This window comes from Notothenia rossii (genome assembly GCF_949606895.1).
Source record: "Notothenia rossii genome assembly, contig: scaffold_136, whole genome shotgun sequence".
Classification (NCBI taxonomy): domain Eukaryota; kingdom Metazoa; phylum Chordata; class Actinopteri; order Perciformes; family Nototheniidae; genus Notothenia; species Notothenia rossii.
Window position 1 is genome coordinate 17,571 of NW_027639959.1, and position 25,900 is coordinate 43,470.

Sequence of the window (25,900 nt, forward strand, 5' to 3'; positions counted from 1 at the left end):
GTACTAACTGAATACTTAGACACAGAGAGAGGGGGGGGGGGGGGGTGAAGCGTGTGTTTGATGTATTGAGTTTGAAAGCTTTGGATTCATTTCTCTAACTGGTGGAGGGTTTGGTTCAGACGAGTGTGTTCGAGTTTTTCTTCGCATTAAAAAATAAACAGCGCACTGGGGAATTCTTGAAGGCACTGAAACAGGAAGTGAAGAATCTGGCTACATGTAGGAGGCCTGTTCCCCTCCTCCCTCTCATGATGATGCACATTATTTGTATTTCCCAACAGGGCGTGGTGGTGGGAGGGGTTTATCTTCAGTCTCTAGCTATACTCTGTCAGCTGTAATAGATCCTCCTCAGAAGAGAGCCAGCTCATCATGGAGTCTGGCAGGAGCTCGAAAGGAAGTCCATTTCACTTTGTTCAGAAGGAGCATCTGAAGCTGAAAGACCTGAGAAAGAGAAAGCGCTCAGTAAAAGAAAACCTCTTTAAAAATCTCGGAATCCCAAAATACCCACGACCAGAGATCCATGTGAGCCACCTGAAACATGACACCGACAGAAAGGGTTTGATCGGCATCAAGAAGTCCGGAGGCTTCAAGGGAACACAAGGCCTGCTGTGGTGGGGTCTGGTTGTGGGGGGGGAGGAACTCAGATCAGCTGAGCAGCTCCTCCTCCAGGAAACATACCCGGACCGAACAGAGCAGCAGGTCCAGGATCAGCAGAGCTTCCTGGAGGAGTTTGCCTCCTCGCCGGCCTTCAAGAAGAGCTCCAGGCTGGGATCGTACCGCTTCACCTTCCCCCTCCAGGAGCTGCTGGAGGCCTACAGTCTGAAGGTACTGAGGTCAGGGTTCAGGACTCATAGTGCTGACTCAGGGTTCAGGACTCATAATGCTGACTCAGGGTTCAGGACTCATAAATTATGAGTCCTGAACCCTGACCTGAGTCAGCATTATGAGTCATAATGCTGACTCAGGTCAGGGTTTATAACTCATAATGCTATTCCATTAAATGGGGTGAAGCCTGCGAGCTAGTTTAGGCAGTCAGCTGAAACTAGGGAGAATATTCCCCTCAAAGCTGCGGTGTTTAGGAGGAATGGCAGCTTCACCAGGCACTCTACTTTTCAGACTAACATCACCAGAGTCAGTCCACGCAGTGTTGGGGAATAGGAATCTAATCATCACTCAATTGGAGTGATCAGGCCCGAGCCTAGACTAATTCAAACTATATGCTGCTTCTAATAAACATATCAAGAAACACGAGAGTTTTCTGACTGAATATAAGTTTATAATTCTGTTGAATGATTTTTCCACGTGATTCTGTGATTCTGTGTAAAAGCTCTTCTTCTCTCTCCAGTTTTGCGGCGGTCAGCAGCCCGTCATGAGGGTGTATCAGACCCACCTGTACAAACAGGAAGTGATGTACGCGGTGCTGGTCCACAGTCCGGCCAATCAGGAGCAGTTCTCTGAATATCCTCTTCTGACCGACGACCCAAAAGCTGTCTGCTGCTACAGAGATGGCCGCTTCATCTGGAGGCCTGAGGCCATGTGTGCAACTCACAGGTGAGAAAAACAACGATGACAGGTAACCTGGGAGGTTCAGACAGGAAATGAGTTATGCATTGACTTCCTGTCTCTCTGTCAGATACGTGTTGGACCAGAACGAAGAGACTCAGCAGATGGAGGCTGTGAAGATGAAGGATCGTGGCTACAGACCTTTTGAGAACTATGTCTGGGATAATGTGGGCGTCGCCCTGCATGTGAAGGACGAGGTGATCACTTCCTCTTTGTCTTCTTGTCCACAGCTCAGCGTCAGACCTTTCTCTACATGTCATATCATTATATATCTACATTATAACTTTGTAGGACTGATCAGAGTGGATCTGGTTAGTCTGCTTCAAGGACTCGTTTCAGAGTTTGATATCAGCTCCTTTTCTAAGAACCTTGTTATTAAAGAAATACAAAAATATATTTAAAAAGTCCCAAATGTGAAACATGTCTAGAAGAAAATGTGTAAAAAGAAAGAAGAAATCCCCCAAACATATCTTATATCCAAAGAATACTGGAAAACACCTGGAACACTAATTTTAAAGATAAATAAAAGTTAGAGAAATTTGAAGAACATTTAAATTTTATGAGATTTTGTGAAATAAATGTGAAACATTTCTTTCTGAATGATAAATGTGAAGAATTTTTAAACGAAATGGAGAAAATTCCACATAAATGTATAAATAGAAATATAGAAATGTGGAAAAAAGATATATATCTTTATGTATTGACAATGTAAAGGGCTGTCAATCGATTGAAATATGTAATTGATATTTATACGTGTTCCCAGAGGCTCATGGGAGTTGTAGTTCATGTTGGGCTGAATCTGAGTTCTTCCTGTTTCAGCTGCTGGAGTTCAGTCCGGACCAACTGAGAGAGAAACTGAAGTTCTGCAAACGAGAAAAACTTCCCCACGCTCCGGATATCTTTGATGACTTCCCCTCTGCCGAGGAGACTGTTCGGAGTCTTTGGCCTGATGACCGCCCCCTGCAGAGAGATGAAGACCCCTCCCCCCTGCAGAGAGATGAAGACCCCTCCCCCCTGGACAGTGATGAAGACCCCTCCCCACTGGACAGAGATGAAGACCCCTCCCCACTGGACAGTGATGAAGACCCCTCCCCCCTGGACAGTGATGAAGACCCCTCCCCACTGGACAGAGATGAAGACCCCTCCCCCCTGCAGAGAGATTAAGACCCCTCCCCACTGGACAGTGATGAAGACCCCTCCCCCCTGGACAGTGATGAAGACCCCTCCCCACTGGACAGAGATGAAGACCCCTCCCCCCTGCAGAGAGATTAAGACCCCTCCCCACTGGACAGAGATGAAGACCCCTCCCCCCTGGACAGAGATGAAGACCCCTCCCCCCTGCAGAGAGATTAAGACCCCTCCCCACTGGACAGTGATGAAGACCCCTCCCCCCTGGACAGTGATGAAGACCCCTCCACCCTGGACAGTGATGAAGACCCCTCCCCCCTGGACAGAGATGAAGACCCCTCCCCCCTGCAGAGAGAAGAAGACCCCTCCCCCCTGCAGAGAGAAGAAGACCCCTCCCCACTGGACAGAGAAGAAGACCCCTCCCCACTGGACAGAGAAGAAGACCCCTCCCCCCTGGACAGAGATGAAGACCCCTCCCCCCTGCAGAGAGAAGAAGACCCCTCCCCCCTGCAGAGAGAAGAAGACCCCTCCCCACTGGACAGAGAAGAAGACCCCTCCCCACTGGACAGAGAAGAAGACCCCTCCCCCCTGGACAGAGATGAAGACCCCTCCCCCCTGGACAGAGATGAAGACCCCTCCCCCCTGCAGAGAGAAGAAGACCCCTCCCCCCTGCAGAGAGAAGAAGACCCCTCCCCACTGGACAGAGAAGAAGACCCCTCCCCACTGGACAGAGAAGAAGACCCCTCCCCCCTGGACAGAGATGAAGACCCCTCCCCCCTGCAGAGAGAAGAAGACCCCTCCCCCCTGCAGAGAGAAGAAGACCCCTCCCCCCTGGACAGAGATGAAGACCCCTCCCCCCTGCAGAGAGAAGAAGACCCCTCCCCCCTGGACAGAGATGAAGACCCCTCCCCACTGGACAGTGATGAAGACCCCTCCACCCTGGACAGAGATGAAGACCCCTCCCCCCTGCAGAGAGATTAAGACCCCTCCCCACTGGACAGAGATGAAGACCCCTCCCCCCTGGACAGAGATGAAGACCCCTCCCCACTGGACAGTGATGAAGACCCCTCCCCCCTGGACAGTGATGAAGACCCCTCCCCACTGGACAGTGATGAAGACCCCTCCACCCTGGACAGAGATGAAGACCCCTCCCCCCTGCAGAGAGAAGAAGACCCCTCCCCCCTGCAGAGAGAAGAAGACCCCTCCCCACTGGACAGTGATGAAGACCCCTCCCCACTGGACAGAGATGAAGACCCCTCCCCCCTGGACAGAGATGAAGAGCAGGACATTAATGAAGCAGAATAGACCAATCAGAGTTTAGATGAGCACATCCTGCCTTCACTGAACAAACACTACTTTCAGAGTTGGAGCTAAATATTGGTTTATGTGATTTTAAAAGTAAACATTTATTTTCTGTCAGTTGTAGTTTTAGTGAATGAATCATTAATGATGGTAATAATTGTAGTTGCAGTAGTTCTCTGTATTTGATTGGAATACTACAATAAAGGGATGAAAGGATCTCCTGCCTGGACATTGTGCGTAACGTTTGCTTTCTGGGCCCAGCGGCAGTTTGAGTTTAAGTTAGATTATCATTGTGTTTCTTTAGTTAGCCGTAGCATTCAGGATGATCAGGAAACACCAAACCAAGGGTCTGATCAGGACACTTTGGGGACATATGGAACAGGAACATTTTGATTTCATTAGATCGCATGGACATTCACATTTATATCAATAATCAGGGTTTTTAAGACTTACATATAAATATTATAAATAACTATTACAAATAAATAAGGCAAACAAAGAAGTATATATAAATGATGTAAATAAATAATATACATATTTACACGCAGGCAGTATACTGTAAATGTAGGAGTATTAAGGTGTGAAATAGCTACAGATATTATGGGATTCAGATGAAACATGGTTCATATTCAGGAGGATTTATTTTCCCGTTGTTACCCGAGAGGACCCTAATCTGCGTCAGGCGGGTAGTTTTTGCACTAAATTGTGTCTCAGGTAGAGCTGCACGATATTGAAAAAAACTGACAGTGTGATATTCTTTTCCCCTGTGATATGTATTGCGTTTTTTTAAACTATATTTAACTGCATGAAGGATTTTAGTCACGGACGTCTGGATCTTAACTGGTTGACTCATCATACCTTAAGTCATGATCTCACAGGTCGTGATAATGCAGGTTGCTTCCCCTCAAATAAGGGGGTCCATCTGAGAATGAAGAAGAGTGGGGTCTAGAAGGGATCCAAGAGATGAAACATAATACATTAAACTATAGGAAGCTTCATTCTCACATTAGGGAATTAACATACTTGACCAAATAGGTCATTTAACTTTTTATTCCACAGTTAAAAAACAAAGTGTTCTTGGTCATCATGGCTAGCCTAAACAAATAAAGATCTGCTTTCTTTCTGAACAGACCAGCAGTTAAATCAATCTGAACATTTATTTTTCACAATTTCAACTGTTGCATAATGTAGTCAAATATAATAATTTGACTTTTTAAGCATCTGTATGCATTGCTCAATCAGGCTTAGAGGTTTTGGGCCAATAATACTAGTCTATCCACTAATGCAGGCTTGAGACAAGAACGTTGGCAAGTGACGATGTTGCAGGTATGTAGGTACTTGCGGGCAAGCTTGGCGAGTTGTGGAAAGACTGCTTTGTGCGTTTTCCACCATGCAAGTGGATCTTCCTCTTTGTCTGTTGAAGGTGTTAGCAGGTAGCTGTTTAACTCTGCTTCCACAGCATCCTTTAGGTACTGAGACGAATCAGCCTTTGCTGCAGCTTTGCTCTGTTTAAAGAAACTTCCCAAAGACCTCTTGCCTTTCTTTGCCTGGGACGTGCCACCCACGTCGCACTCCACTTCAGAGGCGGAGTCGCAGTCTTACACGCTTCTCTGCGCTCTCTCCTAGGCAGCATAGGAATCCCGAACCCAATAAAATACACAATATTAACGGTGTGTGTTTCTGCCCAAGGACAATTTAAGGTAAAACCTAATAGAGGTGTCATACATAATAACTAGGGCTGTCAAACGATTACAATTTTTAATCAGATTAATCACAGCTTAAAAATGTATTAATCATGATTAATCACCATTCAAACTATGTCCAAAATATGCCATTTCTTTATGTGTATTGTTGTGGGAATGGAAAGATAAATGAAAGAAGGCGGGTATATCCATTTAACATACAGTATGTATGTATGTTTATTATAACTAGGGCTGTCAGTCGATTAAAATAGTTAATCGCGATTAATCGCAAATGTAATTAATCTGCTCTAAATGTTCCTTAGAGGGATATTTTTCAACTTTTTAATACTCTTATCAACTTATGAGTGGACAAATATGCTTTATGCTAATATTTGTTTATTATAATTCGATCAATGACAAATATTGTCATGAATATTGAACACAACAACCTCTGAACATTTGAAATATTCGCCTCAATTCAACCTGGAACCTCTCTCATACAATAATACAATACAGTGTGTGTGCGTGTGTGTGTGTGTGTGTGTGTGTGTGTGTGTGTGTGTGTGTGTGTGTGTGTGTGTGTGTGTGTGTGTGTGTGTGTGTGTGTGTGTGTGTGTGTGTGTGTGTGTGTGTGTGTGTGTGTGTGTGTGTGTGTGTGAGACACCGTGATGGCTCGTTGGAGCTATGTGTAACTCAAGGCATATGCTCGAACGGGAGCTGCCTGGACGCTGCAAATCATGTTGCGCACCCTATCCATCCAGTTGTCGGTGAAATGTCGCTCCTCTATTTTCATTGAAACAGCTCCTTATATCCGTTAGCGCAGCTAGCTAGCACCAGATGCTAACAACAATACACGTAAGGTCTCTCTCTCGCGCCACACGTACACACACCCTCCCGGTGCTCCCGATGGCCAGTCGGTGCCTGCCGGTGAGCGTGGAAGTGTGGTCTGCCACAAGCGGACGGCAGGAGCGGGGCTGCCAGCATCAGCTTGTAGATGGTATTTTAAAGTCGATGCGCTCTGAAACTACGGGGCGGCCGAGGACAAAAAATACACATGCTTTAATCACGTTAAAATAATTAGTGGCGTTAATTTCTTAACGCGATTAATTATAACGTAACACAATCAGAGACTGGATATACCCCCCCCCCCCCCCTCTCCCCTCTCTGGTCGCTACAATGAGGAAAATAAATTACGGGCCAAACGTTTTATTTACAAGTATTAAAAGTAAGCAGAGGACACCAAACCAACTGAGACCTGTCTGTCTGCCGCATCTACGCACACACACACACACACACACACACACACACTGAAGGATTATTTGAATTATTTGAAGTATTAAAGTAACGTGGTATGACAGGAAAGTTAAATCTGGTATATTCCTTTTAATGCCACCTTATTTATATTCATGTGTGTTAAATTAGAAAGGACAAAGTATCTTTTCCCTCCCCCAATATATTGAGGTGAATTCCTTGTGTTTAGAGAGAGAGGTGAGAAGGGGACACCATATTTGGAGATAGTGCCAGACGCTGGAATGCTTCCCTCGTAAAAAATGGGTGTGCGTGACACAATCTTGTAGCAGATGTGTATGTGTTTTCATTGAAGTAAATATAAGAGCTACATGATTACTGGTCAACTATACCTCTGTTCTTATTCTTTCATGTGTGGGTACTAAATGGCTACAAACATTGTGGAGAAATTAGCTTAAACATCTTTTATTACTCTATATGAAATGAAAGCAGTTTTATGATAGGGACGAGAGAGCTGGAGGAGGGGAGCGCATTCCAGGAGTTTCAGCATGTCAATTGTCAGGGGAATCGACTTGTTTTCAATAGAGGTGTGTGGTTAGTTACTTTGTGTTAATAATAGCAGTATGTGTAAAGGAAGCTGGAAATATACAATGTGAAACCTTTTATTTGAAGTAAAGATGTGAACAATAGCTCAAACAAATGGAGGGGCTATAGGTAAGCCTGTGAGAAGTTTGACTATTTGAAAAGCATCTCTAATACTGCTTAAGAGCATAGGTAATGTGTTCCTCGTTGTTATTTATATGAAAGTAATTAACATGTATTACGTATATTTAGCCAACTATAACAACTATATCTTAAAACATACTTTTAACTTGTGTGTGGCAGTCAGGAGGCGGGAAGATGGACAAAGGGCCATAAAGGAGATGTGTGTGTGCTGGCTGCAAGATGTGAAATAAGATAAGGAAACTTGTTGTTTAGAGCAGGTTCGTACCAGACACCAAGAGGTGTCTGGTCTTCGTCAAACTGAATGAGACTTTTTGTTTCCGGGTTTCTTCTGCTGTGTCGCACTGATTGGGTGCGACAGGCCATGTGTTCGTCTCTGCCAATAAGATGACCTCTGGGGGAAAGCACGTACACCTCCTCCTCCTGTGTTTTAGTATGAAAGACTGTGTTTTCCTTTGGTTCGCGCTCTTGTTTTTCACCAGCCGTTCCTGAGACCTGTCTCACACGTGGTAGAACCTGAGCCCGGAGTACTCTGCAGAGTGCTTCGTGATTTCTTTGTATTTGTATTTTGTATCGTTGCCTTGTATCATTAAAGCCGGATTATTGTTTCACTTGCATTCTGGTGTTTCTTAATCCCTCTCTTCTCCCGAATTCACCCAGCTTGTCAAACGACACGCGGAGACGAGGTTGGTTTTCAACATCCTCTAAATCTCCAACAAGTGGTGACCCGACGTTTCTGAGTGGGGTGTTTTCGGGGAAGAGACCACCAGCGGCAAGCGGACGAATGGTCCGGAGAAGGCCTAGAATAATCTCTGACAACTAAAACGAGGATCCTTCAATTGAAAGGTGAGCAGACAAGCCTGTTTCTATCGAAGGTCTGTAATTGGCTAAACTAAATTTTAGAGTTGTCAGAGACATATTCCGGTGTCATAGTTGTTGCGGTGGAATATACAAATACATATTTTAGATAGGTAGGAAAGTTATATAACATAAAAGTGAATCAACGAGGTATGTAAGACGAAGGTGAAAGGCCCCGTACTTTTTTCAGAAAGGAGACGGCTGAAGACTCGTTGGGGGACGTCCAGTGACCGTTTTCAGACGGCATCCAGGAGACGAATCTGAATAACAATTCTTAGGTTCATAGGAATCGAAGTTGAGTTATAAGTAAAATCCAAAGGAGAGTAACGCAACCTTCAAAAAGCAATTTTGAAGTGACCGGACCTCATTAATCCTTTGTTCTGTGGGGGTTGCTGAATAGACTGTACGGGGAACATTTTTTCTGTGAATATTTACTGGTAACAAGGACAGTAAGTCAGATCAATAGATATGAAGTCTGTGAATATTTACTGGTAACAGAAACAGCCTAAGTCAGATGAATAGATACGAAGTCATAATGAAGGGAAAATTTTAACGAGAGGAGCGTGAGTTGAGAGCTTACGAGGACAGTGGGTTCAAGCAAAAAAAGAAATTGAATAAAAGGATAGCAGAAGTGTTAATTGTTGAAAGAAGCCCCCCTTTTCCAGAGGAGAGGCTGAGAGCTACAGCAGGGGAGAGAGAAGGGGGTGTCAGTATTTGTCTGTGAGAGTTCCCCCCACCCTTTTTCCTCTCGAGAGCAGCAGCAGCAGCCCGGAGTGTGTCTGCTTGCTTTTTTCTCTAGTGATCTGAAGTTGGAGTGAAATACATAGAAAATTAACAGATCAAGGTGTGATTTGAAGTGGTAGATATATTGAAATAAATAAGAAACAATGATTTGCTGCTATTTAAATATAGTCTGTGAGAACTGATTGATACCGTTGCATTGCGTTGTGAATTTCATGGTATTTGTCATTAACTAAGGATTGTACTTAATTATATTCCAAGGGGAAAATTATATTAAATACAGGAACAAAAGAGTAGAAAGTAAAGATAAGGTTTTTGTAAGTTTGTCAGAGGGAATCTGTTAATGTTTAAGCATGACAGAGGTCCTGCACGAGGTTTTACTCCAGCCATCTCACACGGTTACACAAAGGGGTGATTTATGAGAAACTTGTGGTCAGGAGAAATGAGATGTTTTGGAGAGTAGACAGAGAGAGAGAGAGAAAAGTAAGGTTGTTTCTAAAATATAGAGAGTAAAAGTTATATAAAGTTAACTACTATTCGGGAGAATGTCATATTGTTGAATGAGTAACCTAAAATAAGTGAAGATGGTGAAATAGTTTGATTAAGGATACAACCGGTAACAACTGATTAAATACACAGTGATGGTGTACATGAACATTGAGAGTAGATTAAGTTGTTTTGTTCTTCATGCTTTTCACCAGAAGTCATTTGAATTGTTATTATTTTTAAGTCGTGTTGTTTTGTGTTATATTTCTAGACTATAATGTACCCACATGCATGTGGTTTCTTTGTCCCAGTTCATTTTAAAGTCAGCCGCCTCATGGCTAAATCTATTTGACCCCATGAGGTCAAGAGTCATTCTGTTAGACCACCATCTTGTGAAAGACAAATCATTGTTCTTTTGTCACATTTTGAATTAGAAAAGAGTTCATTTTGCTTGATCAATTTATCTATAAATGTTGTAGTGGGAGTTTTGTGTTTGCTAACATTTTTAGGAACGACAACACTAGGAGATGAGTAAACTCAAGAATCCGTGGAGTGTAAATACATTAAGAAAAACACATTTTTATACTCTAACTTTTTGCACATCATAGACAAGGTATTTAGACAATATAAATAAATATTCACCAAAAGTAATAAGTAAAATGGAAAGTAGACATGGGCCTACACTTGGGTCAAATTATATTACTGTGATTTGATCAGTGTGCTCTGCAGGTTTACTATTGTTCTAAGTAACAGTGGGATTTAAAATATTGGAGAAAGTATGGAGATGTTCTTTCGTAGTGTGTGAAATATGTAATGCTTGAAACAGGTATTTCAATTTATGGAAGAAAATGGTTTCCTGAAAGAGTCAGGTTGGGTAGATATGTAACAATGGATGAAACAATTTATAGAGGGAGTTTTTGTAATATCATTAGTAGACATTAATGGTGTTGTTTAGATGGCATTTAGCAACTAAGACAGATAGTATGATTAGAAAGAGACAGAGTGGAAAGGGTTGGATTGATTCAATCTCAGTGTGCTAGATTTCTTATGGATAATGCGTCCCGGGACCTGGACTCCCCCTCTGAGTTAGAAAGGCTACGACCCCGTCCCTCCAAGCAGACAAAAGACCCAACCCAAAAGGAGGCTCCTCCTTCTCCATCAAACAGACAGAGAACCGGAGCTGAACCGTCTCCACCTGAGGCATCCAGAACCAAACCGCTTGCTGACATACAGAAATACTCTCATCAGTCCCTCAGACAGGGCATGAAGCTGAGCCACGAGATTTGGCACAGGAGCAGAGTGGGGGACATGAGAGCAGAATCCGCCCTCCATGAAGCAGCAGAGAGACTGTAAAGGGGAGATGGAATGCAAAGCAGTGCAAGAACAGTGGCATGATGTGGGCTGCAGATGTGACTGGGCCAAAGGCTGCCTAAAACAGTTACAGCGGATGGATTCAAGAGCTGATGGACTGAAGAGAAGACAGAATCAGAGGAGTTGGCATGGTCGATTTGAAGTGAGGAGGTCGGGGTCACGGCTTGAGACAACCAGGGGAGGAGAAAAGGAAAACGGGAATGAGTGAGTTTACACATAAACACACTTATTCACAAAACGCGCATAGAAGACACCACATTTAAAGAACTTGAATTGACTTGATAAATAAGTAAAGATAAAAAGAGGTATTAACCATGAATTAATCGATTGGTAAATTCAAAATAGCAGTAAAGAGGAAACTATTAATGTAAAATGAGAAAATCATTCTAAAAACACACTGAGGGTTAAAGGGGGAGACATGAGGGAAATATGCACTACACTTTAAGCAGGGGGTGTTTTGGAGTAGCACAGTGTAGAACCATATTCTTCAATCTTTCCATCATATTAATAAATCATTCTTCAAGAGATTTTTATTCATGTGTGAATAAAGTAGTGATCTCATTTGTTACAATATTGATTTCACCATTGTGGCATAGTTATTACCATAGGAGGGCTTTAGGATGGAAACTGTTTTTAATCCTTGATAGAGTAAAGGGTGATGGTTGCATGTTCGGACACCCAAGGTTCCACACACTGCTAAAGAGTTTAACATTGTTTTTAAGTAGACCGGAATTGAAGATAAATGAGTATAATGAGCTATGAAATGCAGAGCTACACAGATCCTAGTGATGTTTTGACTTAAGATAATAGTTATGTACACAAGTTTCTGAATTAGATTTATTAGACATTTTAATACTACTTAGTTGTAAATAAATTGCAGTAGTAGTAGTACTATTATGAAGTGAGTTTTGTACCAAGTTGCGGGAAATGTGGGAAGCAGCCGTCCCGATGACAAGTTAGAGATATCTGACTTAAAGTGGTAATCGTGAATTGATAAATGATGGCGCTCCATATATGACTGATTTTTGTAGACAAAGGATACTGGCCTATGCTGAAATATCAAAGTCTCTGCAGAGCACGACACATGGCCAATGAAACTGAGACCAAATGACCTTTGACCCTGACTGACAGTGTGACTTGAGAAAAGCACTATCAATGACTGACTCTGGGGCTGACCAAACTTGACTTTACAACCTGACAGTGTGGGTGTGAATGAATTTCTGCATGTGATCAGTGTAACTGCATGATTCTAAAACAATAACTAACCGAGCATGTCTTTGGACTAATACATTATTTTGGAGTTCCATGGGAAACACAGGTTTCCTACAATTTCACACATTTGGAAAAACGCACATGTGACCCGTTTCTAATTCCCACAGGAGTTGGCGGTTTGCAAATGTAAAACTCAAACTAAAATCTAAAGATTCTGTTTCTTTTAGGACTGCCAGCTGGAAATGAACACTTATTTTCCCTGGAGTGTTTACTGTGAAAGATGATGGATGTACTTTTGTGAATGATGTTTGGTATTTTCTTATAACCACTGGTTACCTGAAGGTTTTCTTCCCATACAGGATTTTATTACACATGTTTACATGTGTAAAAAGGGGGAGTGTGGGATATTTTCATTTAGGGACTGGAAGAAACCTGCCGCCCCAACTCAGATGTTCAATCTGACCATTGATTGACAGTTTTAGATTTAACCTGCTCCATATCTGGGGATAAGATAATGTTTGATTAATGTTGACATGTTTCTAATATTGATTGAGTTATAACAGGTAACACAGATGCAGAATCAGTGGCCAAGGGGCTACTGAGAGAGGTAATTCCAGAATGAGAATGAGAAGGTGAACTGTGATAATGAAAACAATTTGGTAATATTTCAACAGGTATTAAAGTAACTGAGGTTTGAAGTGTAGAAAGAACATATTACAGCTAAGTTAAAACATAGTAATGTAATGAGATAGAATTTAATTTAGACAACATCTTGTAACTAGCCTGGTAAAGAAGTAAAAGCCATAGACTGTTTAGATCATTATGGGGATGTACATTTAATTTAAAGTCATAATAGAAAGACATTTGATGACAGTATGTTGAATTTCTGTATTCATTTTTCAGCTTGATAATATCCAAGCAGTGACAGGTAGAAGCAGTCTCGCCTGGAAATTATTCACTTTGTCAGTATCATGATTTTAGTTGTTTTTAATCCATAACATTAGTTTGTTCCATTACCAGAGACATTAGCAGTTCATATTATATTTAGATTTTAAATGGGATCTCAAGGATTTCATTTATAATAACACAGATGCTTGTCAGGAATTCAGAGCTATTGAGATATTTAGTTCACCTGAAGATGTTGGGGTTTATTTTGTTGACACAGGCCAAGTATTAGAATTCTTAAGCGGCCTACCAGTGGTGGGTCAAACCCCTGAGGGCCCAGAAGCCCTGAGCGTAGACTTGAGGGGTGGGTATCAGATTTCTCCACACAGGTTGCTGACGCCAAAAGGGGGACCCGAGGAGCAGGAGGCCGACACAGCGGAGTTCGTCTGGCTGAAGGTCGTCAGGCCTACGTGACTCAACCCCAGGTTCTCCGGCCTCTACAGAGTGACCCAGAGGACATCTCATGCCGTCCGCCGAGGAGCAAAGGGGGACATCTGGTACTACTGGAGCCAGTGTGCGGCGAGGAACACTCCGGCTAGGACCTTGGAGGACATCAGGATGGACCTGGCTATCGTCAACGCGGACATCCCTACAGCAGACGACTTGGAAGCAGGCATCAGCGGACTGGAGGAGAAGGACCTCGCGGACATCCCTACAGCAGACGACTTGGAAGGAGGCGTCAGCGGGCTGGGGGACTTCTCGAGGCAGCAGAGGAGTCTACTTCTCTCTGATCAGATTCATCAGTTCCACCTTTGAAGGAAAGGCCGCATCTCCCCCTCCCTATCAGCTGCCCTTGTTGGCGTATTCCGCTGAGGGGGGGGGGGGGCCCTGATGATTCAACAACACGCAAGGATGCTGCCGTCTGGCACTCAGGCTCTCACTCTGATAGTTTCTTCATTGTCATTGGAGGTTGTTTTCTGTTCTCAAGGGTTTAATGAAGGGGGACAGACACCGTATTAAAGAAGGACAGTAGTTTTGTTTCAAATGTCTTATGTGTGTTGGTCTCGTTAATGCGAGACCAAAAAGGGGGAATTGAAGGATTATTTGAATTATTTGAAGTATTAAAGTAACGTGGTATGACAGGAAAGTTAAATCTGGTATATTCCTTTTAATGCCACCTTATTTATATTCATGTGTGTTAAATTAGAAAGGACAAAGTATCTTTTCCCTCCCCCAATATATTGAGGTGAATTCCTTGTGTTTAGAGAGAGAGGTGAGAAGGGGACACCATATTTGGAGATAGTGCCAGACGCTGGAATGCTTCCCTCGTAAAAAATGGGTGTGCGTGACACAATCTTGTAGCAGATGTGTATGTGTTTTCATTGAAGTAAATATAAGAGCTACATGATTACTGGTCAACTATACCTCTGTTCTTATTCTTTCATGTGTGGGTACTAAATGGCTACAAACATTGTGGAGAAATTAGCTTAAACATCTTTTATTACTCTATATGAAATGAAAGCAGTTTTATGATAGGGACGAGAGAGCTGGAGGAGGGGAGCGCATTCCAGGAGTTTCAGCATGTCAATTGTCAGGGGAATCGACTTGTTTTCAATAGAGGTGTGTGGTTAGTTACTTTGTGTTAATAATAGCAGTATGTGTAAAGGAAGCTGGAAATATACAATGTGAAACCTTTTATTTGAAGTAAAGATGTGAACAATAGCTCAAACAAATGGAGGGGCTATAGGTAAGCCTGTGAGAAGTTTGACTATTTGAAAAGCATCTCTAATACTGCTTAAGAGCATAGGTAATGTGTTCCTCGTTGTTATTTATATGAAAGTAATTAACATGTATTACGTATATTTAGCCAACTATAACAACTATATCTTAAAACATACTTTTAACTTGTGTGTGGCAGTCAGGAGGCGGGAAGATGGACAAAGGGCCATAAAGGAGATGTGTGTGTGCTGGCTGCAAGATGTGAAATAAGATAAGGAAACTTGTTGTTTAGAGCAGGTTCGTACCAGACACCAAGAGGTGTCTGGTCTTCGTCAAACTGAATGAGACTTTTTGTTTCCGGGTTTCTTCTGCTGTGTCGCACTGATTGGGTGCGACAGGCCATGTGTTCGTCTCTGCCAATAAGATGACCTCTGGGGGAAAGCACGTACACCTCCTCCTCCTGTGTTTTAGTATGAAAGACTGTGTTTTCCTTTGGTTCGCGCTCTTGTTTTTCACCAGCCGTTCCTGAGACCTGTCTCACACACGTGGTAGAACCTGAGCCCGGAGTACTCTGCAGAGTGCTTCGTGATTTCTTTGTATTTGTATTTTGTATCGTTACTGTATATCATTAAAGCCGGATTATTGTTTAACTTGTATTCTGGTGTTTCTTAATCACTCCCTTTTCCCGAATTCACCTAGCTTGTCAAACGACACGCGGAGACGAGGTTGGTTTTCAACATCCACAAAATCTCCAACAACACACACACACACACACACACACACACACACACACACACACACACACACACACACACACACACACACACACACACACACACACACACACACACACACACACACTGTACCACACACACACCTACACACTGTACCACACACACCTACACACTGTACCACACACACACACACACACACACACACACACACACACACACACACACACACACACACACACACACACACACACACACACACACACACACACTGTACCACACACACCTACACACTGTACCACACACACACCTATAGCTCCTAAAACAGGCTACAGCCGTTGTGTATTTTATTTTGTGAAGCACTAAATGGTTTTAGAACCATCTGGACTCTCTGTTTGTAGATATCTACTAAACTAAAGCAGAGACAGAGAGTAGGTCTGTTACACTGAGTGATATATATTATACACACTGCTCTGCTTTCTGCACGGGCCTCTCAGCTGTTCTCTCTGGAAACATCAAACAGTTTCTAAAATAATATCCATAAGTCCGACCGTGCGTCACGACTCTTTGAAACATCTCTGTTCCCGGAAATGCATCCACGAAGGAGCCGTGGAGGAGCCATCAGTGTCTCCTTGGTTAGAGCTCCTCCGGAGAGCCTCCTCTCTCCTCTCTCCTTGGTTAGAGCTCCTCCAGAGAGCCTCCCCTCTCCTCTCTCCTCTCTCCTCTCTCCTCGGTTAGAGCTCCTCCAGAGAGCCTCCTCTCTCCTCTCTCCTCTCTCCTCGGTTAGAGCTCCTCCAGAGAGCATCCTCTCTCCTCTCTCCTTGGTTAGTGCTCCTCCAGAGAGCCTCCCCTCTCCTCTCTCCTCTCTCCTCTCTCCTCTCTCCTTGGTTAGAGCTCCTCCAGAAAGCCTCCTCTCTCCTCTCTCCTTGGTTAGAGCTCCTCCAGAGAGCCTCCTCTCTCCTCTCTCCTCGGTTAGAGCTCCTCCAGAGAGCCTCCTCTCTCCTCTCTCCTCTCTCCTCGGTTAGAGCTCCTCCAGAGAGCCTCCTCTCTCCTCTCTCCTCTCTCCTCTCTCCTCGGTTAGAGCTCCTCCAGAGAGCCTCCTCTCTCCTCTCTCCTCTCTCCTCTCTCCTCGGTTAGAGCTCCTCCAGAGAGCCTCCTCTCTCCTCTTTCCTCTCTCCTGGATTAGAGCTCCTCCAGAGAGTCTCCTCTCTCCTCTCTCCTCGGTTAGAGCTCCTCCAGAGAGTCTCCTCTCTCCTCTCTCCTCTCTCCTTGGTTAGAGCTCCTCCAGAGAGTCTCCTCTCTCCTCTCTCCTTGGTTAGAGCTCCTCCAGGGAGTCTCCTCTCTTCTCTCTCCTCTCTCCTCTCTCCTCTCTCCTCTCTCCTCTCTCCTTGGTTAGAGCTCCTCCAGAGAGCCTCCCGTCTCCTCTCTCCTCTCTCCTTGGTTAGAGCTCCTCCAGAGAGTCTCCCCTCTCCTCTCTCCTCTCTCCTTGGTTAGAGCTCCTCCAGAGAGTCTCCTCTCTCCTCTCTCCTTGGTTAGAGCTCCTCCAGAGAGTCTCCCCTCTCCTCTCTCCTCTCTCCTTGGTTAGAGCTCCTCCAGAGAGTCTCCTCTCTCCTCTCTCCTTGGTTAGAGCTCCTCCAGAGAGCCTCCCCTCTCCTCTCTCCTCTCTCCTCGGTTAGAGCTCCTCCAGAGAGTCTCCTCTCTCCTCTCTCCTTGGTTAGAGCTCCTCCAGAGAGTCTCCCCTCTCCTCTCTCCTCTCTCCTCAGTTAGAGCTCTTCCAGAGAGCCTCCTCTCTCCTCTCTCCTCTCTCCTCGGTTAGAGCTCCTCCAGAGAGCCTCCTCTCTCCTCTCTCCTCTCTCCTCTTTCCTCTCTCCTCTCTCCTCGGTTAGAGCTCCTCCAGAGAGCCTCCTCTCTCCTCTCTCCTCTCTCCTCTCTCCTTTCTCCTCGGTTAGAGCTCCTCCAGAGAGCCTCCTCTCTCCTCTCTCCTCTCTCCTCGGTTAGAGCTCCTCCAGAGAGCCTCCTCTCTCCTCTCTCCTCGGTTATAGCTCCTCCAGAGAGCCTCCTCTCTCCTCTCTCCTCTCTCCTTGGTTAGAGCTCCTCAAGAGAGCCTCCTCTCTCCTCTCTCCTCTCTCCTCTCTCCTTGGTTAGAGCTCCTCCAGAGAGCCTCCTCTCTCCTCTCTCCTCTCTCCTCTCTCCTTGGTTAGAGCTCCTCCAGAGAGCCTCCTCTCTCCTCTCTCCTCTCTCCTCTCTCCTTGGTTAGAGCTCCTCCAGAGAGCCTCCTCTCTCCTCTCTCCTCCCTCCTCTCTCCTTGGTTAGAGCTCCTCCAGAGAGCCTCCTCTCTCCTCTCTCCTCCCTCCTCTCTCCTTGGTTAGAGCTCCTCCAGAGTGTCTCCTCTCTCCTCTCTCCTCTCTCCTTGGTTAGAGCTCCTCCAGAGAGTCTCCTCTCTCCTCTCTCCTCTCTCCTTGGTTAGAGCTCCTCCAGAGAGTCTCCTCTCTCCTCTCTCCTCTCTCCTTGGTTAGAGCTCCTCCAGAGAGCCTCCTCTCTCCTCTCTCCTCTCTCCTCTCTCCTCTCTCCTTGGTTAGAGCTCCTCCAGAGAGCCTCCTCTCTCCTCTCTCCTCTCTCCTCGGTTAGAGCTCCTCCGGAGAGTCTCCTCTCTCCTCTCTCCTTGGTTTGAGCTCCTCCAGAGAGCCTCCTCTCTCCTCTCTCCTCTCTCCTCTCTCCTCTCTCCTTGGTTAGAGCTCCTCCAGAGAGCCTCCTCTCTCCTCTCTCCTCTCTCCTCTCTCCTCTCTCCTCTCTCCTTGGTTAGAGCTCCTCCAGAGAGCCTCCTCTCTCCTCTCTCCTCGGTTAGAGCTCTTCCAGAGAGCCTCCTCTCTCCTCTCTCCTCGGTTAGAGCTCCTCCAGAGAGCCTCCTCTCTCCTCTCTCCTCGGTTAGAGCTCCTCCAGAGAGCATCCTCTCTCCTCTCTCCTCTCTCCTCGGTTAGAGCTCCTCCAGAGAGCCTCCTCTCTCCTCTCTCCTCGGTTAGAGCTCCTCCAGAGAGCATCCTCTCTCCTCTCTCCTCTCTCCTCGGTTAGAGCTCCTCCAGAGAGCCTCCCCTCTCCTCTCTCCTCTCTCCTTGGTTAGAGCTCCTCCAGAGAGTCTCCTCTCTCCTCTCTCCTCTCTCCTCTCTCCTCTCTCCTCTCTCCTCTCTCCTCGGTTAGAGCTCCTCCAGAGAGCCTCCCCTCTCCTCTCTCCTCTCTCCTTGGTTAGAGCTCCTCCAGAGAGCCTCCTCTCTCCTCTCTCCTCTCTCCTCGGTTAGAGCTCCCCCAGAGAGCCTCCTCTCTCCTCTCTTCTTGGTTAGAGGTCCTCCAGAGAGTCTCCTCTCTCCTCTCTCCTCTCTCCTCTCTCCTCGGTTAGAGCTCCTCCAGAGAGTCTCCTCTCTCCTCTCTCCTCTCTCCTCTCTCCTCGGTTAGAGCTCCTCCAGAGAGCCTCCTCTCTCCTCTCTCCTCTCTCCTTGGTTAGAGCTCCTCCAGAGAGCCTCCTCTCTCCTCTCTCCTCTCTCCTTGGTTAGAGCTCCTCTAGAGAGCCTCCTCTCTCCTCTCTCCTCTCTCCTCGGTTAGAGCTCCTCCAGAGAGCCTCCTCTCTCCTCTCTCCTCGGTTAGAGCTCCTCCAGAGAGTCTCCTCTCTCCTCTCTCCTCTCTCCTTGGTTAGAGCTCCTCTAGAGAACCTCCTCTCTCCTCTCTCCTCTCTCCTCGGTTAGAGCTCCTCCAGAGAGCCTCCTCTCTCCTCTCTCCTCTCTCCTCTCTCCTCGGTTAGAGCTCCTCCAGAGAGCCTCCTCTCTCCTCTCTCCTCTCTCCTCTCTCCTAGGTTAGAGCTCCTCCAGAGAGCCTCCTCTCTCCTCTCTCCTCTCTCCTCTCTCCTCGGTTAGAGCTCCTCCAGAGAGCCTCCTCTCTCCTCTCTCCTCTCTCCTCTCTCCGCTCTCCTCGGTTAGAGCTCCTCCAGAGAGCCTCCTCTCTCCTCTCTCCTCTCTCCTCTCTCCTCGGTTAGAGCTCCTCCAGAGAGCCTCCTCTCTCCTCTCTCCTCTCTCCTCGGTTAGAGCTCCTCCAGAGAGTCTCCTCTCTCCTCTCTCCTCTCTCCTCGGTTAGAGCTCCTCCAGAGAGCCTCCTCTCTCCTCTCTCCTCTCTCCTCGGTTAGAGCTCCTCCAGAGAGTCTCCTCTCTCCTCTCTCCTCGGTTAGAGCTCCTCCAGAGAGCCTCCTCTCTCCTCTCTCTTCGGTTAGAGCTCCTCCAGAGAGCCTCCTCTCTCCTCTGTCCTCGGTTATAGCTCCTCCAGAGAGTCTCCTCTCTCCTCTCTCCTCTCTCCTCGGTTATAGCTCCTCCAGAGAGCCTCCTCTCTCCTCTCTCCTCTCTCCTCTCTCCTCGGTTAGAGCTCCTCCAGAGAGCCTCCTCGACGATCGATCCTCTCTCCTTGGTTAGAGCTCCTCTAGAGAGCCTCCTCTCTCCTCTCTCCTCTCTCCTCGGTTAGAGCTCCTCTAGAGAGCCTCCTCTCTCCTCTCTCCTTTCTCCTCTCTCCTCGGTTAGAGCTCCTCCAGAGAGCCTCCTCTCTCCTCTCTCCTCTCTCCTTTCTCCTTGGTTAGAGCTCCTCTAGAGAGCCTCCTCTCTCCTCTCTCCTCTCTCCTCTCTCCTCTCTCCTCGGTTAGAGCTCCTCCAGAGAGCCTCCTCTCTCCTCTCTCCTCTCTCCTCGGTTAGAGCTTCTCCAGAGAGCCTCCTCTCTCCTCTCTCCTCTCTCCTCTCTCCTCTCTCCTCGGTTAGAGCTCCTCCAGAGAGTCTCCTCTCTCCTCTCTCCTCTCTCCTCGGTTAGAGCTCCTCCAGAGAGCCTCCTCTCTCCTCTCTCCTCTCTCCTCGGTTAGAGCTCCTCCAGAGAGCCTCCTCTCTCCTCTCTCCTAGGTTAGAGCTCCTCCAGAGAGCCTCCTCTCTCCTCTCTCCTCTCTCCTCGGTTAGAGCTCCTCCAGAGAGCCTCCTCTCTCCTCTCTCCTCTCTCCTCTCTCCTCGGTTATAGCTCCTCCAGAGAGCCTCCTCTCTCCTCTCTCCTCTCTCCTCGGTTAGAGCTCCTCCAGAGAGCCTCCTCTCTCCTCTCTCCTCTCTCCTCGGTTAGAGCTCCTCCAGAGAGTCTCCTCTCTCCTCTCTCCTCTCTCCTCGGTTATAGCTCCTCCAGAGAGCCTCCTCTCTCCTCTCTCCTCTCTCCTCTCTCTTCGGTTAGAGCTCCTCCAGAGAGCCTCCTCTCTCCTCTCTCCTCGGTTATAGCTCCTCCAGAGAGTCTCCTCTCTCCTCTCTCCTCTCTCCTCGGTTATAGCTCCTCCAGAGAGCCTCCTCTCTCCTCTCTCCTCTCTCCTCTCTCCTCGGTTATAGCTCCTCCAGAGAGCCTCCTCTCTCCTCTCTCCTCTCTCCTCTCTCCTCTCTCTTCGGTTAGAGCTCCTCCAGAGAGCCTCCTCTCTCCTCTCTCCTCGGTTAGAGCTCCTCCAGAGAGCCTCCTCTCTCCTCTCTCCTCGGTTATAGCTCCTCCAGAGAGTCTCCTCTCTCCTCTCTCCTCTCTCCTCGGTTATAGCTCCTCCAGAGAGCCTCCTCTCTCCTCTCTCCTCTCTCCTCTCTCCTCGGTTAGAGCTCCTCCAGAGAGCCTCCTCGACGCTCGATCCTCGGTCCTCGAAGTGCATTTAGAGAAATGAGATGTCCTTCAACATGGCGCGCTGAAATTCATTTCCGGGTCACTACCGGAGGACCGAGGAGTCGAGGAGTCGAGGGGGGGGATTTGATGAAATGAGAAAGGGCCACGGATCGTGCTTGGCCCACTGGTATTGCTTTTTAAATTTATTTTGAAAATTAACTAGCAACGCCGTGCTGTCATATAGCAACTGCTAAGCTACAGCAGCAAAAAAATCCTGGCGCCGCCCATGATCATAATACCTACAATTATTAAACAATTAAAGGGAATTAAAAGGACTTTTTCATTAATATCTGCATTAATAATAGTAAATTACATAATATAGAACACAATTAGTGGTCCAATATAAGTTCCTGGGAACTGGTACAGCTGCTGTCAGTGCACAAAAAGCAGGGTACTTTGTGTAGATGATCTCAAGACTAACAATGGGCAAGTTTGTTTTTATTGCTCTCTTATCCTTAATGTATTTAAAGTGGGGCCATACTGCTGGAGTATTTAATTTAACTAATGGGGCAAAGCCTGCGAGCTAGTTCAGGCAGTCAACTCGAGCACTTATGCTGCATTCATACATAACGCCCCTTGCCACTCTGCAACCAACCAAACAGAGTCTCCTTAATATGTCGCTCTATTTAAAGGACACATGTCATGGCCATTCCCACTGATCATAATTCCATTGTTGAGGTATACTAAAATAGAAAAATACTGTGCAATTTTTCAAACTCACATTGGTTTCGCATCTCTGTAAAGTATGTGTATTCAGCAGTATTCACTTTCTCCACTAAGAGAGCTAGAGAGAGCTGCAGCGCCCCCCCCCCCCCCAACCCCCCTTCCGTGATTTCCTTGTTTAGCGATACACAGCCAAACACAGCCAAACTGAACACACACAAAGTCACAGCCGAAATAAAAACAATAAGTGTGGCTTGATATTGAGTAAGAAAAAGGTTTATAGGTTGATAAACGCTGTGAGAATGGGTCTGCAGAGAGAATTTTGCGCGATCCCAACTGTCTGTTATCAGCCTGCAGCCAGGGAGCAGAGATCAGCAGGGCTGCCTGCACTGAGTGTGTGTGTGTGGATTGGTCAATTTGGACCAATCAGCGGGGGCTTAACGTAACAGCTCCACGGATTGGCCCATTTAGTTCCGGGTACGTGCTTTCGTAAGCACGTACCCGGAAGAATCAAATGGATGATGCATAGCCGTGGGAAAATGTTTCAAATGGGGGGTGCTGTGGGGATGACACCAGGGCTGGTTCTGACCAATGTGCTGCCCTATAGACAAGTTTACGCGGCAAACCACGGGTAGCGCCATAACCCTACACAAATGCACTTCATTTCCGCCGGAAGTCTTTTGCACAGCGTCTGTCGGTGTAAACCGGTGTAAACAGTCAGACGGGCACTGGTGTAAACACAGCGATTTCGATGCTAACAGTGATGCTAGCTTGGGAACACGATTCTACTTCTTTGACTGGAGATGGCGTTACTCTCCCCCACCCGAATTCAGTGCAAAACTGGGAGGATAACATGACGACGTGGCCCAGCATAACGTACAGCAAAATTTGCTCCTACTTCGTTCAATCCATGGCAATAGATGGAAAAGCAATGGACAGTCTGAAGGCCTCCGAGGCATATCAATATTTGCACAGCAACAAAGTTGGTTGTGTCATGTCATACAAACATGATCGTTTTGTTTATCTAAAAGCAAAGGTAGAGCCTAGCCAGTGTTTGAACAATGCGTGGCATAATGCTTGGGTGCTGGTAACTGAAGCTGGAGAAGTCAAAACTGCGGGATGTACGTGTGTTGCTGGACCAGGGAGATCTTGTTCCCACTCAGCTGCGATCCTGTGGAAGGTAACTAGATTATTTGACCATTGTAGCCTAGGCCTATGTCTTTTGTTGTTGGTATCCGAACTACATCATAGGCTACTTGGCTAGAGTGCAAAGTGTGTGTATGCCATGATGTATTATATCATATGACATGTTTGCAGTGAACCCATTATAATATCTATGCACTGTTTTTACTCTATCTCTCTAGGTAGAAAATGCTGTGAGACAGGGGAAAACCGGGCTTGCCTGCACAGACAGACAGAACCAGTGGAATGCTGGGTCTAAAAGAAATGCTGGTCAGAGGAAGATGAAGTATGTGCGCTTCAAACGACACAACAGGAAGGATCTCTACCAGCCGCCACCAACTTCACAGCCATCCTCTACCACTCCAGAACCGGCACAGGAGGTGACACTCTTTAGGACTCATGAAGAGTGGAGGAAGAACACACTTGCCTCACCAATGGCAGAACTTTTCAATTGCCCTGGGAATAGCCTCCTGCAGTTCTGCTTTAATGCTGATACCTCTTCCATCACCGAGCCAACACCATGTCCACACCTCCATCTCCTAACCCATGATGAGCACCACATACCACTGGCTTGTGTAAAATGCAGAACCTTCTATGATAAGTACATTAACATGTCCACAGCCCGGCTTGAGGAGATCGAGAAGGTTACAAAAGCACAGAGCAAAGAACAGGTCTGGCATGATGCGCGGAGAGTGCGCATCACAGCGAGCACAGCTAGAAAGGTGCCCATTCGCTCAACCACGGCGCCCGACAAGTTTTTGTCAGAACACTTACACCCATCCTTCCGTGGCAATGCTGCAACCCGTCAAGGAGCGGAGGGGGAGGAACTTGCAAGGGACTATTTGGAAACTCTGGGCAACAGCATTGAAACCAAAGGCTTAGTGGTGTGCGACAAGGATCCGTGGCTTGCAGCATCTCCCAATGGAGTGATAAACAAAGACATTCTGTTGGAGATCAAATCACCTGTGTTGGGAAACAAGTCACTTGCAGAATTTTTGGCAACAAAGAACTGTGAAATCACAACTGTGGCAAACGGAAATAGGATAGATTACCATATTGCCTGCAATGGTCCAAAAGGCTACTATATGCAGGTACAAATTGGGATGCACTGCACAGGGCTTCAGCACTCCAAGTTGGTGATCTGGAACAAAACTGAGCACCTAGAAATCGAAGTACCCTACGACCAAGACTTTGTCCAGGGGCATATCATAAGGCTGCGCACATTCTACTTTGCCCACATGCTCCCGAAAATTGTTGACGATTTTGTTGAGGGAAGGTTACAGTTCTGCAGTAAATATCTCAGCATTTTAAAACCAAAATAAACCGCCTTATTTAGGTCATGCCCACAGGAGCCAACAGTTGTCTGTTGTTTACATAATGCACAATTTACATGATCTCTTTATGCTGTGCAATATATCATATGTGCCTGTACTGTTTGAGTGAAAATAAAGTTTGATGTAATTTAATTTCATTATTGCACTGTTATTGCATTATTGCATTTCATATGTTCCTTAGAGTGCTACAATTTCTTTTAACACAGTTCATCATTCATATTAAGCTCATACTGTACATAAATAACACTGAATGAATTAATTGTTGAGAGGAAACTAAAGAAATGGCTTCAACAAGAAAGATCACATGTTTAATCCTAACAGGTATTACAAATTAAAATATAAAAGCAGCCCACACAATTACATCACTATGAAAATATTCATATATAATATTAAAAAATACAATGCATGCAGTATTTGTTGTGTTTATCTGTATTTAATGAACAACATGGCTGGGTGCTGGGTGCTGGTTTGTGGTCGTAGCACTCTCTATCTAACCACTCGTTCAGGTGCTTTCTCGAGTGATTGCAACCAACTACCGCACACGTAGTTCCCGAACCACTTTTCTTCATGTTGTAATTGTTATATCCTCTTTGTCTCTGCGATATCAGTGCTTTGTCGGCACAACGGAGCTAGCTAGCAAAACAAACCCAGTCCGCCAAAACGGAAGTGCATTGCATCGAAGGGAGGAGTTCAGGATGTAGAGCGGAAACGGCTCAATAGCTTGTGTATAGGCAAGATTTTAGCTGGTAATGAAAAACCTCCGCAAAAGATCAATACACTACGAAAAGAGAAACATATTGACATGGTGGACAGCTTATATAACAAGGCTTCAAATTGATTTAGTATTATAACATGTTTTAATTGGGGGAGTGGACTTCACATCCTCTAGGGGGGTCCAGGGTTACCCCCCCGGGAAGACTTTTTTAGCATTTTAAAGTAAAATGCTTCAATCTGGTGCACTTTGAGCGCCCAATTAGAGACTGATCTAGGGGGTACAACTCTAAACACCCATATGAAAAAGATCGGTTTGCATTTTATTAATCAAATAAGTATGTGAACATTTCCAATAACCTACCATAGCCAATAACTAATACATGTAACTTATTTTATTTGTGTTGGTCATTCATATTTTATTTTACCAGTTAACATTTATTTATTTATGTATATTTTTAAATCTCTCCAGTTTTAAACGATATTTTTGGTTTACTGTCCTATAGTATACATTGGAATGATTTCAAACCTGTTTTTATTTATCCTAATAATTATAAAGGAGTGCCTTGGAAATATTTGTTTACATAAATTGTGATCAAAACGTTTGAGACTCACTGAGATAACTTCGACTAAAGTGAACTATCTAAGCCCTCAGAGTCCTTTACCTCAC

General features: G+C 45.7%; 2 protein-coding genes across 3 annotated transcripts; both read left to right on the top strand.

Annotated features, from left to right (window-relative positions):
- The first annotated feature begins 339 nt into the window (after nucleotides 1-339).
- On the top strand, nucleotides 340-1,965 carry LOC307027210 (uncharacterized protein). Its single transcript, XM_079695420.1, has 3 exons — nucleotides 340-822; nucleotides 1,343-1,548; nucleotides 1,631-1,965. The coding sequence occupies exons 1-3, from the start codon at nucleotides 367-369 to the stop codon at nucleotides 1,959-1,961; spliced, it is 993 nt and encodes a 330-aa protein (XP_079551546.1). The 5' UTR covers nucleotides 340-366; the 3' UTR covers nucleotides 1,962-1,965.
- Nucleotides 1,966-22,638: 20,673 nt separating this feature from the next.
- LOC307027205 (uncharacterized protein) lies at nucleotides 22,639-24,656 on the top strand. 2 transcript variants are annotated; one of them, XM_079695414.1, is made up of 2 exons: nucleotides 22,639-23,183; nucleotides 23,368-24,656. In XM_079695414.1, exons 1-2 carry the CDS (start codon nucleotides 22,755-22,757, stop codon nucleotides 24,505-24,507), a joined length of 1,569 nt encoding a protein of 522 aa, XP_079551540.1. In that variant the 5' UTR covers nucleotides 22,639-22,754; the 3' UTR covers nucleotides 24,508-24,656. The 2 variants fall into 2 exon arrangements, with proteins under 2 accessions (XP_079551540.1, XP_079551541.1); XM_079695415.1 differs by having other exon boundaries at nucleotides 23,372-24,656.
- Nucleotides 24,657-25,900: the final 1,244 nt, after the last annotated feature.

Excerpts from the sequence above, each read along its gene's own strand:
- LOC307027205 (XM_079695414.1), top strand. The coding sequence starts at position 22,755 with ATGCTAACAGTGATGCTAGCTTGGGAACACGATTCTACTTCTTTGACT. Across the intron at positions 23,184-23,367 it reads CAGCTGCGATCCTGTGGAAG|GTAGAAAATGCTGTGAGACA; the intron begins GTAACTAGATTA and ends CTATCTCTCTAG.
- LOC307027210 (XM_079695420.1), top strand. The coding sequence starts at position 367 with ATGGAGTCTGGCAGGAGCTCGAAAGGAAGTCCATTTCACTTTGTTCAG. Across the intron at positions 823-1,342 it reads TGGAGGCCTACAGTCTGAAG|TTTTGCGGCGGTCAGCAGCC; the intron begins GTACTGAGGTCA and ends TTCTCTCTCCAG. Across the intron at positions 1,549-1,630 it reads GCCATGTGTGCAACTCACAG|ATACGTGTTGGACCAGAACG; the intron begins GTGAGAAAAACA and ends TCTCTCTGTCAG.